We start from the raw sequence: 14937 nt of genomic DNA on the forward strand, positions 1-14937 counted from the left end.
CTGGCTGGTATTGCACTTGTGAACCAGGAGGTTGCCTGGAGAGAATAGACTTGACTGATAATAGCCATGCCTCTTTTTGTCCCTTCTCCTCCCTACAGAGTCTGATGTTCTATATTTTGATGGTGATGATGCCATTTCCTACAAGTTCCGTACCAAAACTGTCCGAACCACCCAAGATATCATTGGGTTCAACTTCAAGACGATGGAGCGCGAGGGCATTTTAATGCATACGCAGGGATCCCAGGGCGATTACATCAGTGTGGAGCTGCGGCAGGCCCAGCTGGTTCTTAGCATGAGCCTTGGTGAGGTGGGGTGGGGGGGAGAGGAAGGAGGCACTGACGAACTGCTAGGCCAGTGACTGGCTACAGGGGGAATCAGGGCTGTGGTGTAACTGCCAACTCATTATAATCCAAAAGCGGGGGATGATATATTTACCCCACCTTTATACTTGCATTAGAGTCAATGCTTGCATACATTCAAATCATACTGTTATATGTTCTTTGTTTCCTGGAGCAGTGAGAAGGCTTGGGGCAGCAGTACAAGACTTTGTTTCCTTTGGATGAGAGAGAGAAAGAGTACAGTGGAGACTTGCATTGTCTCAGTATCTGTTTATTTACAAATACTCAGCCAGTGCATATGGGAATCAAGCAGACTTCCAGTGCAGGCAGCATTCCTCATTAATCCTGTATCTCATCTTACAAAGAGCAATTGCACCACAAGGATGCTTCTCTTCCAGTTAAATCCAGATTTTTCTCTCTGTGTGTCTATGTTCAGACTACAGAACTGCTTCTAGCTGTCTCTCTGTCTCTCCACCAAACTCAGATGGGTGTGACATTAAAGGCTGAGGAAAGATCTTCAGCCATTAAGGGATATTCTACCCATTTCTTAACCACCCATTGGGTTAAGCAGGCAAAGAAACAGTGATAGGTCAGTTCACAATAACCAATACAGCCCAACTCATAATGCATGCTTACTAAATGCATTAATGTTTCATGTTGTGATACTTTAAGGATGACAGAAAGTTTTCAGACTTCTGTTTGTCTAATGTCTGACCTAACCATCTCCTGGTTAGCTTCCTGGCAAAGGTGCTGAAGTCTTGCAAAGCTTGTTTTTAAGACATTAGAGCGGAGCTGCTTTGCAGGTCAGGCTAGGCAAAGCAGATATTGGGCTCAGGCTACACATGATGGCAGCAAACACACACCTTAAGAACATAAGAACAGCCCTGCTGGATCAGACCCAAGGCCCATCTAGTCCAGCATCCTGTTTCACACAGTGGCCCACCAGATGCTGCTGGAAGCCACAGGCAGGAGTTGAGGGCATGCCCTCCCTCCTGCTGTTACTCTGCTGCAACTGGTACTCAGAGGCATCCTGCCTTTGAGGCTGGAGGTGGCCTTTAGCCCTCTAACTAGTAGCCAATGATAGACCTCCGCTCCATGCAAACCTCTCCTCCACATGCACCTTCAAATGCAAGTCTGTCCTAGTCACATGTACAGCATGGTGTATGATTTAAAAATTCAAAGGGGCATGTGGTGGGTGGTGCTGAATCTTCCCACTGTACTTAACTCTCACATTCCATCCCACAAGAGCTGGATTTGTGGTAGCAAGCATGAATTGCCCCCTTTGCTAAGCAGGGACCACCCTCGTTTGCATTTGAGATACTACATGTGAGCACTGTGAGATATTCCCCTGAGGGGATGGGGCTGCTCTAGGAAGAGCGTCATGCAGAAGGTTCCAAGTTCCCTCCCTGGCATCTCTATATGATAGGGCTGAGAGAGATTCCTGCCTGCAGCCTTGGGGAAGCTGCTGCCAGTCTGGGTAGACAATACTGAGCTAGATAGACCAATGGTCGGACTCAATATATGGCAGCTTCCTATGCTCCTGTTCATATGATTCTCAGAGTGGAAGAGAGCCTGGCTGGGAGAAAAGCACCTGGAAGGGAAGGGCTGAGCAGGAAAAGCAGTGGCTGGAGGGAGAGCTCTGCACCGCTCTCCTGTGCATTCTTTTGGCCTGTTAAGTGGCACTCTCCCCCATTGCTTCTACATGTTAGCAGGGCAGACTGACTTTAAAGATTCAAGGCTACTGCCACTGTGTAGTTTGGATCTTAGTTATTCCACACAGGAGCTGATGCCCTACCACATAGCATTGCTTTATTTCTTGCAACTCAGATTTGTTTCTTTGCAAAACTGCTTTGCATTGATCTAGAAGATCACCTCCTAGACTGTTTTTATAAGATACAGTCTTAATCCTAACAGGAAAATGTCACAGATTTTTAAAGAATCAGATATGAACTATTTCCCCCCACCACCACCATTTGCACACAGCCACAAAGGGTGTAAAGAAAAGAATGATAGTGAAGATGAAATGCTTTCTACTTCATCTCATTGTTCAAGACTACTCACTGTAGGTATCTAGAAATGCCTGCCATGTGGAGCCCAAAGTATTTGAAGCATTCCTTCTGGTATAATAATTGCAGAATCCAAGAGCTCCTCAGCCTTTGGGGAATATATTTTGCTTTCCAGTGTCATAAAGACAATGCCATTGGCTACAAGCACAGCCTCTCCAGCCTATGGACAGCACAGTGAAGTCAGGTTTTAGAGGGGACAGAGAATTTTCATAAACGATCAGTCCCTGCTATTTTTTAAAATTTTTTACTTAATACCATCTTCAAAATCCTGCTGACACATGTCTCCTCTCCCCCAGGCAACAGCTCACTCAACACCAGTGGAGGGGAGACGATAATGAAACTGGGAAGCCTCCTGGATGATCAGCATTGGCACCAATTTCGCCTTGACCGCTACAGACAATTTGTTAATTTCAGCCTGGATGGGGAAGTGCTGCGGTTCCGACTCAATGGGGCATTTGAGCAGCTTGACCTGGACACAGAGGTGATATGCGGGGAGGGTGGGCAGTGATTTATATTCACAGTCCTCTGCTCAGGGATTTGAAAGTAAGCCCAGATCAAATGCTCCTCCCATGGAAGTGGCATTGGCAGGACCTTCTAATGATCCTCCACTCCCCGATCCAGATTTGGCCCTCCTTATGTGAGCATTCAGCAGCCCTGCACCCACCTAGACCCCTTCTGAGTTGCTTTCTCCTTGTTTTGGTTTCTGTACAGATCTTCTTTGGCGGAGTGATGAATCACGAGAAACAGCGTCTTGTCTATCGACCAAACTTCCGTGGCTGCATGGAAAACATTGCCTACAACCTGGTCTATATAACTGACTTGGCGAAACGTCGTAGTCGCTCCATCCGATTCGAGGTGAGGTTTAACATAGTGTTGGTTCCTGGAGATAACCTTGTGTACAAGGCCCTGGTACTGATGTAGGTGTGCCTCAGGGTCTTTCCCAGTTAGCACGGGCTATCTTCTGAGCTTGCATGGAAGCAGTCTTTAAAGGTCTGTATGTATTGGGGGCCTGCACTGGTTCTGTCTTATTGCTAAAATGTTCTGTGCTGCCCTCTGTCCCTTTGTAAGGGGCTTACAGTATGGAAAGAATCACAAGGGAAACTTAAAACAGCCACTGGAATAGATGCAATGCTGGGTTGAATAGAGACAGTTGTTCTCCCCTTGCTAAATATAAGAGAGCTACCATTTCGAAAGGTGCCTCCTCCTTATCCAGTTAGTATGGGTAACCTACTCTGCATCTGACATCAGACCCGGCGGCGTGGTCTAGCTCCTGAACGGGGCCGTGTGGCCCCGTCCGGGAGTTAGATCGAGGCTAGCGCTGCGTTCACAGCGCGGCCAGGAGCGGCTCTCCCTGCCTTTAACGGAGTGCTGGCCATTTAACGCCTGAACAGGGCCGCACAGTACTGTTTGGGAGCTAAACCACACACCCCTCATCTGATGTCAGAGGTGTGTGTGTGTGTGTGTGTGTGTGTGTGTGTGTGTGTGTGTGTGTGTGTGTGTGTTGGGGCCGTGAGGCACGGCCCCTGAGGGGCAGCAGCCCAGGTAATTTGAACCTGGTCACCTAATGGTGGCTACGCTCCTGGGTAGAAGCTTGCCCTGCCTTTATTTTTAAAGCAAGCAGAAATCTGTGATGTGCAGAGTTCTGTGCCTGATAACAAATTTTACCACTGCACACATTCATGGGACCAGCAAACGCGAATAGACTTGCCCTAAACAGGGGCAGGCAACCTTTGATTCTCCAGCTGTTGTTGCTCATGACTTCTAACAACCCCATCACAAGTTATTTTGGCCGGGGGTGATGGGAGTTGTAATTCAGCTCCCATGTTCCAGCTGAAGTGGCCCCTCCTTCCCCCAACTGCCACCACAGAGGGACCATCTTGCTTTGCAGGGAGGAGAGAAGAAATAAGTGAGGCTAAGGCCGATGTCAGTATGTAAACGTGTGGCTTGATGTATTGCTGTTTGTTTAAGTTTTTTGTAAACCACTTTGGGAGGTTAGCCTGAAAAGCGGCATATAAATGCAAAATAAATACATAAATAAATCATTCAGAAACAGCTGGAGAACCAATTCTCTTCTGCTCTAAAAGAATGTCAGTTTGGCTGCCGCAGCTTGTATTAACTTCTCCTTGCCCTCCAGATGCATCTCTGTTGACGTTCATTGCTTCCTTCATTGTCTCTTGCTTTGCTGCAGGGCCATGTGCGTGATTACTGTCGGGACAACCTCTTGTTCCCCTTCACTTTTGCTGGGGTCAGCAACTTCTTGCAAGTGCCAGGATATCCCCGGCGCAACTTGCTGGCAGTCAGCTTCCAATTCCGCACATGGGACGTAGTGGGGTTGCTTCTCTACACGCCCTTTGCTGATGACCTGGGCTGGCTTGAGATGGTGCTAAGTGATGGGCAAATCAACGTAACCATTGCTCAGCCAAAAGTCAAAATTAAAACCAAGAAACTGGAGTTTGCAGCAGGTATGAGGAGGGGAAGAGGTTTTGCTTTAAAAGGACTTGACTGTAGCTCAGACGTTCCATAATGGATGGAGGGGTGGTGGTTTTGGGAAAGTTTTTGGATAGTTCTGGTCCCACATGAGATGGGTTTCAGATGTGCTTCTTATCCACCTACAGGCCAGGCTATGGAATTTAGTGGCCTGTGAGGGCTGATGTGGAGGTGATTTTGAAGCTTACGATTGAGCAAACATTGGCTCTCATCTGTGTAGGACTGCCTTGGCTGCACTCATTTTCCACTCTAATGGATCTGGTGGTTATGAAAGGCCGATGCATGAAAGCTGTATTCTCTCCTGATTTCTTCTTGTTCTGCTGGCTCTTAGAAAGAGACTTCATTTAAACTGAGGTTAAAACTGTACCTCCTGGCTATCCCCAGATGCCCATTTAGTATTTTCACTTCCAGATAAGTGGCTATCCCCAGATGCCCGTTTAGTATTTTCACTTCTGATTCATACAGAGAGGGTGAAGTGGGCAGCACTCCTAGAGTTAAAGGGTGGGCATGTGAGTAGGCTGGCCTGCCCCCAACCCTGAGTTATCTTTATGCAATTCTTGCAAACAAGAAGCCATCTGACACCACTGCTAGTCACTTCTGTAGATTGGCAAAGGTGTTGTCTGAGGCTCTGCACTTGTCTTAAATTGTGGAGTTTCTTGTGCCTATTCTAGGATGGGTACTAACATCTATGCTGGGGTGCAAGGGTCTTTGACAGGCAGCTGGGTTTTGGGATGATAGATGATTGCTTAACTTTCCGGTCCCAAGGAAAACTCAGCAAATACACCTTAGGTTATAAAGCCAGGATTGGCTTGAGTGAGTTTGACTTCTCAGTTTTCACTGTGGAGAAATGATCCTGGATTGGACCTGAAATTCCCTTTTCATGCCTTTGTGGCTTGGGAAGGAAAGGAAGCCTCTGGACCAGTTCTGAAATATTCCTTTGTCATAGGCTGCAGGGCAGAAATGGAGGTATCTCCCCATCATGTCCTGTCCTACTGGACATGAAACTGGGGCATGGAATAAAGGAGGGCCTTTATATATTTGTTAAAAACAAAACCCTGCATGTAAGTATCATGCAGCAGTGCATGTTGCCTCTATTTCTGTTGAAGGAATTAGAACTAGTCTGCCTTTCAGTCACAGATTTGCTACTGTTGGTCGAAAAGACTAGCATCGCTAGAGTAAACAGAGACCCTGTAGGGAAAATGCCTCCTAGTGTGTAATTAAAACACAACAACACTACTTAATTGTCAGAATGATTAGTAAGCTTAGGGGAGCAGAAACTTCAGGGTGGCTTTTTAGTGGGTGGGTCTAGATCTATGGCTGCAGTCTGAGGGTGAAGTGCCTGAAGGGTGGTGAGTGAGCACTTATTCATTATCAGTCTTCTCATTTGTGCTGAATTTCTTTTGGCCTCCCCAGGGTACCGTCTGAATGATGGCTTCTGGCATTCCGTGTCCTTGATAGTGCGCGAAACTTCGGCCGTCATCACCATTGATGACCAGAATGATGCCAGCTTCCGTGTTGACCGAGACATTCAGCTGCGCACAGGGAACCAGTACTTCTTTGGAGGTGGGTGCTGGGCTGAAGTGAGGTTGATGGGTTGATAAAAGATTACAAGGGAAACGGAATCTCCTCTGTTGCTGTAGTCCAAGATAATCTCACGTGTGGGTTATGCTTTCCCATGTGACTTTAAAAGGCAGGACTATGTTAATTAGGTTAAGCTCTTTAAGACTGGGAGGAGCAAACCCCTCTCAGTTCTTTTAGTCCTGCATGGCTCTAAGGCAGCTCTTCCTCGGCTATCGCCTAAATTCTGTCCTCAGTTTGCCTATTTAAAACTTTCTCTGGCTTTTCCCCACTACTCCTTCTCTCTTTGCCTTCCTCTCCTTCCCTCCCTCTGCCTCCGCCTCTTTCATTACGTTCGCTGCATGGAAAGGGCTGGCAGGGTACTCCATGTAAGAGTACTGAAAGGGAAGCATCAACAGGGTCTGCCGAAGGCTGTCAGAGCAGCCAGGAACCCACCGCAGAGGCTTTGTTTGCCGGCTTGCTCAGTGGCAGCTCACATCTCTCCAGAACTCTCAACCACCACCAATCAGCTGTTTGGCGGCGTTCCAGAGCTGGAAGATGTACCATTTCTGAGGGTAGGGATGCGGTCCAGGCATCGACCTTGCTGCTGCTTCCCTCCAGCTTTCCGTGCTGACTGCCAGCAGCAGCTGCATTCCTGCTACCCCTTCATGCCCATCAAGGTCTCATGGGGTGCACGGAAGGACAAATGGGCCCATCTCCTCCAGCAGTGGTGTCCTCGATTGGGCAGAATGCCCCAAAGTGGACCAGAACAGCAAAAGCCACAGCAATATCGGAGGGAATGGGAGTGGGCCCACCAGCTTCCAAGTCAACAGCACCTCCCCACACTGTGGTGACCTAGAGATCAGCTACATTGGCACCTGCTGACCTGGTGAGCTCAGCCCAAGTTGGGCCTTCTGAATCATCTACACCCCCGCCCCACACCTCAGAGTAATCTAGCCTGTCCTGATCTGCTCCAGTGGGCCAAGCGTTATCGCAGATGCCAGGGGACATGCCACATACCTGGAGTGCATGGTTTGAGGACTTGTTAGCAAGCTCCTTTGAGAGATATGATCAACTGAGATCTTTAAAAAAGGAAGCGAACCTGACGGGTCTCCTCCACGGTTCCCTCTAACAGGGATTCCCAGATGTTGTTTACAACTCCCAGAATCCCCAAGCAGAAGCCATTATAGCTGGGGATTCTGGGAGTTGTAGTCAACATAATTTGGGAATCCCTGTTAGAGGGAACCCTGGTCTCGTCCTCCAGTGCGGCGGCTTCCGTTTTGGAGGCGCCAGCCCCTAAAAAAGTGAAGAAAAATAAAAAACACATTAAGAAATAAAAAATGGGAGGTCTAAGTCTAAAGGGAGAGGGGGAGAGAGAGAGAGAGAGAGAGAGAGCATTCATCTGAACCCTCTGAACCAGATTCCCCCAACCACAGAGCCCCAGCTCTCAGGGACAAAAGGGACCTGCCCACTAAACCTCCTTAGAGGACTCCACAAAGACCCTCAATCAACTCCATGCCCATCATTCCTCTAGATGAGGACCATACATCACCTGATAATCTAGATCTACCTGCTGACCCTCTGGGGGAGGGGATCCAGAGCAGCCTAGATCCGAAGGGGAGTGGTCCAATGGCCAAGAACCTGAACCTTCAGAGGTGCCTTTAAGACTTTTTCAAGCTGTAGATTTAACACCTCTCATGACCAAAACTGTGCACACCTTGGGTCTTAATCTTCCTGCCTCCTAGGATAATCAACCAACCAGTAAAAGTTCTCTGGTGTTCCCGGGCTCAAAACCTAGTAACGTGAGTCTTCCACTCCCGAAGCAGTTCGTGGAAGTGGCAAAAAGCGAATGGACAGTGTCCATGTCTTCAAAAAGGGCTAATGCTCTGGTTAATAAGCTTTATGCCTTTCAACAAGAGAGGGGAGAGATTTTCACCACACCCCCTACGGATGTGCCCATGGTACAAATGATTTCTGGTTCCATCCTGACAAGGGACAGAAAATCTGCCCTTAAAGATCCCGCAGACAAACGCATGGAGGGAGCTCTAAAATGCACACGAGTCAACAGCATTATCAACGAGGGCTTCTGCAGCCGCCTCTATGGTAGCTAGAGCATCCCTGATCTGGCTGGATGATTTAATTCAGGAACCTCCCCCAGATCCGACTAGGTTGTGCCAAACACTTTTAAAATTGCACAAGGCACAAGCCTTCATTGCGGACGCTACGCTTGACTCTCTACGTTTTGCATCTAGAGTGGCTATGGCCTTGGTGCTAGGCTGCCACAATTTATGGCTGAAGTATGGGCAGGTAGATGCTGCTTCAAAAACCAACCTTTCCGCCATTCCCTATGATAGGGAAAAATTGTTTGGGGATGTGGCATTGAAAGACATTTTGGTGGAGTCTAAGGATAAAAAGAAATCCATGCCCTACTCGTCCAAGAAGCAGGACCGCCTGCGGGGGAAGCGCCTCTTTCAGTCCTTTCAGTCCTTTAGATCTTCCTTTGGAGGCAGAGACAGGGGCTTCTGACCCCAACGCCCCTATTGGGGTAGATCTAGGACAACCAGACGGGGCTCTGGGAACAGGCCATCCTTCAGCTCCCAGGCCAAGCAATCCAAACAACAGGTATGATGGCGGGGGGAGGTGCTCCTCGGTGGTTGCTTCTCCTCACACTGGGATATTTGGGAGGACACCATATCAGACCTGTGGGTACTCTCCACTGTAAAAGAGGGCTACTCCGTAGAGTTGACCAGCCACCCCCGCACACCGATTCCTACCCACTCCAACCTCCTGCCTGCAGTGCAAACACCAAGGCCTGCAGGGGGCGATTCAACACCTTCTAGCAATAGGAGCCATAGGGAGGGTTCCATTGGAACAGTAGGGCACAGGTGTTTGGCAGTGTTTGGTAGGCGAGTCCTCCAGCAGGTTCTCCCTTCAGAGTAGGCGCTGGGCACCCTCCCTGGTTGGACTTAGGGCCGTGGTATGTCCCCATATGTGAGATGCCCTTGGACTACAGCAGCAGAGAATGGAGCATTGGTTACTCAGCGTGAAGGCTCCTTTTTGCTGCTGCGTCCAAGTGCGTTCCAACTTGCCCTTTTGCACCAGCACCTGCTTTACAGGGACTTTGAGTTAGTATACCCCTTTTTTCTCTTCTTGATCTGCTGAATACCCTGCGTGTCTTGGTTTTTTTCTTCATGCCGCAGTGAACTACTGGGGAGGACACCCTGTGGTTTTTTGTCAGCCTGCTTTCCAGTAGGCTTATGAGATCACCTGGCATTCTGTGTGTCTGTCCATGTGTCTGTCCACTAGGAATGTGCACAAAACCGGTTTGCCCGGTTTGGTTCAAATTCAAACTGGGTTCGAACCAGCAGGGGGAGGTTCGGTTTTGGTTTTGCTTGAACCCCCACTTGTTCAGTTTGAATTTGAACCGGATTGAACCGGTTCGGACCTCCAAAAATGGGTGGGGTGGTAGCTGGCACCCATGGGTACCTACCACCCAAAGCAATTGGACACTCGTACGATTTTTTAATGGATTTTTGAAATTTATTTTTATTTTTTTCTCATTGGGTATAATGGGACTTGAACCAGCCCATTATTCCTTACTGTGGAGCACCCATTGCTCTGGGCCACCCCAGCACCCCCCAAGTGCAGTTATGGGGCTGCTGACACCTCCATGCTTCTTTATGGAGAAAAACCTTGAAGACGCATAAACTTGAAAAATCACTTAAAAACCAGCCTTTTGCCCAATTCCTTTCAAATAATTCTGATAGCTTCCTTGCCCCCCCCTTGGGAACTACCACCCACCACACTGCTGTAGGCCACCCCTTTCCTCCTGATGTGAAGCTATACATTTGCTGCCATCCTCATTATTCCCTATGAGGAATTCAAAAATACTTTAAAAATTCACCAATAATCGGAGGAGTGCCTGATTGCCTTTTGGTTTTGTGGGTGGTAGGCACCCCTGGGTGCCTACCACCCACCCCACTTTTTTGCTCCTAAGTGCTCCACAATAGGGGATAATGGGCTGGTTCGGGTCCCATTATACTCTATGAGAAAAATAATTGAAAATATTTCAAATATATTCATAAAAAATCATAGGAGTGTCCAGTTGCTTCGGGGTTTGGGTGGTTGTTGGCACCCATGGGTGCTCCACAATAGGGAATAATGGGCTGGTTCGAGTCCTATTATACCCTATGAGAAAAAATAAAAATAGATTTTAAAAATTCATTAAAAATCGTACAAGTGTCCAATTGCTTTGGGGTTTGGGTGGTAGGTACCCATGGGTGCCAGCTACCACCCCACCCACTTTTGGAGGTTCTAACCAGTTCGAATCAAACCACCCCCAGTTTGATTCGAGTTCAAATCTGCAGCTCAAACCTGATGGCTGGTTCAGTTCAAAATTGAACCGACCTAGTTCAAATTCGAACCGGTTTGCACATCCCTACTCCCCACTATCAACTTCACAATACCTGGACCAATATGAACCAAATTGGGTACAGTTGTAGGAACATGCAGGGACACCTCAACAGCATAGTTTGTGATGATGTCATCCACCCCAATCCAAGATGGCAGACGCGTATACCTTTGAGACACAAGTGGGTTAACTTGTAAACCACCTAACCAATTTGAACTAAATTTGCTACAGCTATAGGGACAAATAGGGATGCCCAAGTGGCATGGTGTGTGGTGATGTCATCCACTGCAGTTCAAGATGGCGGATGTGTAAACATTTGAGGTGCAAGTGGGCTAACCTGTGAACTGCTTAACCGATTTGAACCAAATTTGCTGCAGCTGTAGGGACACATAGGGAAGCCCAAATGGTGTAGTTTGTGTGATGATGTCAACTACCTAAATCCAAGATGGCAGACGTGTGAACGTTTGAGGTGCAAGTGGATTGTCTAACTGGTGTGGATTGCAGCTTGTGGATTGTCTAACTGATTTGAATCAAATCAGAGCCTTTGGATGGGGCGGTTTATAAATGTAATAAACAAACAAACAAACAAAAAAATAAATAAAGTACAGTTGTAGTGAGTGACATACAGGGACACCTCAGTGGTGTAGTTTCTGATGATTTCATCCACCCTGATTCAAGATGGCGAAACCATAAACCTTTGAGGCACAAGTGAGCTAACTTATGAACCGCTTAACTGACTTGAACCAAATTTGCAACACCTGTAGAGACACATAGGGACACCTCAACGGCAAAGCTTATGACAGTGTTATTCACCCCAATTCAAGATAGTGGACACACAAACTTTGGAGGCACAAGTGCACTAACTTGTGGACAATCAAACCGATTTAACCAAATTTGCTACAGCGGGTGCATAAACCTTTGAGACACAAGTGCACTAACTTGAGGACTGTCTAACCAATTAGAACCAAATTTGGAACAGCTGTAGTGAGTGACACACAGAGACACCTCAATGATGGTGTTTGTAATGATGACATCCACCCCGATCCAAGATGGCAGACACATGGACATTTGAGGTGCAAGAGATCTAATTTTTGGCCCTCGATTTGAACCAAATTTATTCCAGTTGTAGAAACAGTGAAAGGAAAGTAGGTTCATTAGTTCTTACTAGAACATCTTGTTTTTTGTAGGTTAGAAGGTTCCAACCATTTTTGGCTTTTTTTTTTTGCTAGTTGAAGTGGTTTCTTCATTGAGGTACTTGTTGCCTCTTGACCCAAAAGAACTGAGAGGGGCTTGCTCTTCCCAGTCTTAAAAAGCTTAGCTTAATTAACATAGCCCTGCCTTTTAGAGTCATACGGGAAAGCATAACCGACATGTGAGACGCTCTTGGATTCAGCAGCAAGAAGGAGCCTTCACGGTGAGTAACCAATGCTCCATTTTCCTCTGAAAAAGATGGACTTGGGGGTGGCTAACAAAACAGCAGCAGGCTCTGTTAGGCTAGAAAAAGCAAATGTAGTAGATTTGAGGATGAATGTTGAAGGAGATGAGAGAGGCACATGCAAGGCTGAGAGATGGAAAGGCTTCCACACATAAAGAGCAGTAGAGCTGTGTGTATTAGGGATGTGCAGAGTGTCCCGGCCTCGGAACCTTCTGTCTCGAAATGGGCCATCGTGAGTGTTCCGACCTGAAACGGAATGCCCTTCCAATGAAGGGCTGTTCTGTTGGAACAACTGGATTGACTGGTTGTTTCAATGGTATGTTCCAGACATTTGCATTCCATTCCAAATGTCTGGAACATTCCATTGAAACAACCAGTCAAGCCGGTTGTTCCGACAGAACAGCCCTTCATTTGAAGGACATTCTGTTTCAGGTCGGAACACTCACAACGGCCCAAGGCAGAACCATCTGAGCTCAGAACATTCTGCACATCCCTAGTGTGTATCCTACCATTCTGCACAGCTGCTGAACATGGTATTAGGCCAGAATTTGGCCTCAGATAATTGTCATTTTCATATCTTTAAAAAACAAGCACACCAATTTCCAGCTGTTTTGTAATTGTGAAGTTAAGTTTGAAAATATGTGAGTAATGCCCAGTTAAATCTCAGAGTGGTGGAGGGCCAAACTGAACTGAGCAGGTCTTGCCTGGTCAGGACAAGAAGAAAGGTGGTGACATTGGGGGCGGGTGGAAAATGATCCACAGCTGCGGCTCATTCTCATTCTCTCTTGCTTCGCCCCACTGCAGTGTTCACCTGAGTTGCGTGGACTGGTATTTGCTGGGTTAGGAATTGCAGTCCCCAACCCAATCACTATCAGCCTGCGTGTGTTGGGTTAATGCAGTGGTGAGGCGAGAGAAAGCGAGGCAGCCAAGCAGAGCAAGAAGAGTGAGAATGAACCATAGCTGTGCCTCATTTTCTGCCCACTCCCCGCCCCCCAGTGACAGCCAGGTAGCTGTCACTGGCCCAATGTACTGTGGCAATATATAGAGAACCTACTATCTGTACCTATTTATACTTTTATTTATAGCTTCTATTTATAGCCTAAAATATAGCCTATTATCTATAGCTATATAAAGCTACTTATATCCATGCTAGTATAATTAATAACTAAGCCATTATTACTTACAGATTTTAGTGGTTAGAGTGCTGGACTAGGACCGGGGAGACCCGAGTTCAAATCCCCATTCAGCCATGACACTAGCTGGGTGACTCTGGGCCAGTCACTTCTCTCTCAGCCTAACTTACTTCACAGGGTTGTTGTGAAAGAGAAACTCAAGTATGTAGTATACCGCTCTGGGCTCCTTGGAGGAAGAGCGGGATATAAATGTAATAATAATAATGATGATGATGTTGTTACAATCCTAAGTCGTTTCTGGATCAGATTCTCTGGCTGTAGTAGAAAAGCTTCTCTGTTCACCAAAAATGCAGTTCAGTTCAGGTCTTTGCAGCAAAACCTAATTTTATGTCCCAATATGACTGGTGATTAGCTTAATTCTCTGTGTAGTGTGGTCAATATACAGAGTGACCTTGAACAAATTGCAGAAGAAATTAATCTACCATTTTATTCAGGGGGGGAAACCTTTATAACATATAAAACTTTGAGGAACATAAATTGAAGTGAATTGGACTTTCAGTGCAGTCATAATATGTAATTGCTTAAACTGTGAGCATTAGCACCTTTAGCTTTGTTAAGAGACAATTTCCATTAAACCAGGAACTGCAACACTCCTGCTATTTCCTTGAATTTTTAATATAATCTAGACTAGCAAAAAGAAAAAAAATAAGAGGCATGATATGGTTACACAGCAAATGGTTGTAAACCAATGAAAACTGCACTTCAAATGAAAATGTTTAAGCTGCTGTATCTCAGAGCATTGTTCTTATCTGACCATTTTGAAATGTTGCCATCTTGCTGCTCTCTGTCACAGGAGACTCTGAATATTTTGATAAAGTTGGAACAAATGGTCTTGATTTTACAATGATTAGATTGTTCAAGTCTTGTCTGCTACAGTGATTATGTTAAGAGAACTCAGCATTCAGCAGCATTGGAAATTATCACGCTGATAAATAATTAGAAAACCTACAAATGGTTATAGTCAAAAACCACGCTAAAAAGCTAGTATTTTCTGTCTTCCGATGACAGACTTTCTCAAGCAAAGAACATTGTATTTTGTCAGTTAACATTTAAGCAGCGAATGTTGTATATTGTCGGGGAGGGGGGTGTCTTTATCTGTGCATCCTGGTTTGGGTACTGTGTTGTCATCTTGTATAGGATTCCCCTTTAGGCCTCTGTGTCATCCTGACATGAAAAAGTAAACTGTAAGGTTCCTGACTTTGGCAGGAATCTTATATTCCCTAATGACAGAATGAGGGGTAGTTATCTCAGGTTGATGCATTAATTAGCAGATAATTAGTGTAAGATTCTGCCATAGGCAGCAGAGGCTTTGATGCCATTCAACAAATGGACGACACCTCTTTCCCCTTAGAACCATTTTCTTTTGTTTGTTTTTCATCAACTTTACCCACTGCACTTCTCCTCCTCTCTTTTGTTTACACATTGCCTGGGCTGTTGTGTTGTGTTTTCT

At 46.4% G+C, this 14937-nt stretch overlaps 1 protein-coding gene across 1 annotated transcript in view; it reads left to right on the top strand.

Annotated features, from left to right (window-relative positions):
• CNTNAP1 (contactin associated protein 1) overlaps positions 1–14937 on the top strand; it is a 50924-nt gene that overhangs the window by 10130 nt on the left and 25857 nt on the right. The window contains exons 5-9 of the mRNA XM_053263009.1: positions 99–302; positions 2701–2885; positions 3116–3259; positions 4593–4866; positions 6305–6454. Coding sequence (XP_053118984.1) covers positions 99–302; positions 2701–2885; positions 3116–3259; positions 4593–4866; positions 6305–6454 — 957 coding nt within the window. The remainder of the gene's footprint in view (positions 1–98; positions 303–2700; positions 2886–3115; positions 3260–4592; positions 4867–6304; positions 6455–14937) is intronic.

Source organism: Hemicordylus capensis, chromosome 6, assembly GCF_027244095.1.
Source record: "Hemicordylus capensis ecotype Gifberg chromosome 6, rHemCap1.1.pri, whole genome shotgun sequence".
NCBI classification, from domain to species: domain Eukaryota; kingdom Metazoa; phylum Chordata; class Lepidosauria; order Squamata; family Cordylidae; genus Hemicordylus; species Hemicordylus capensis.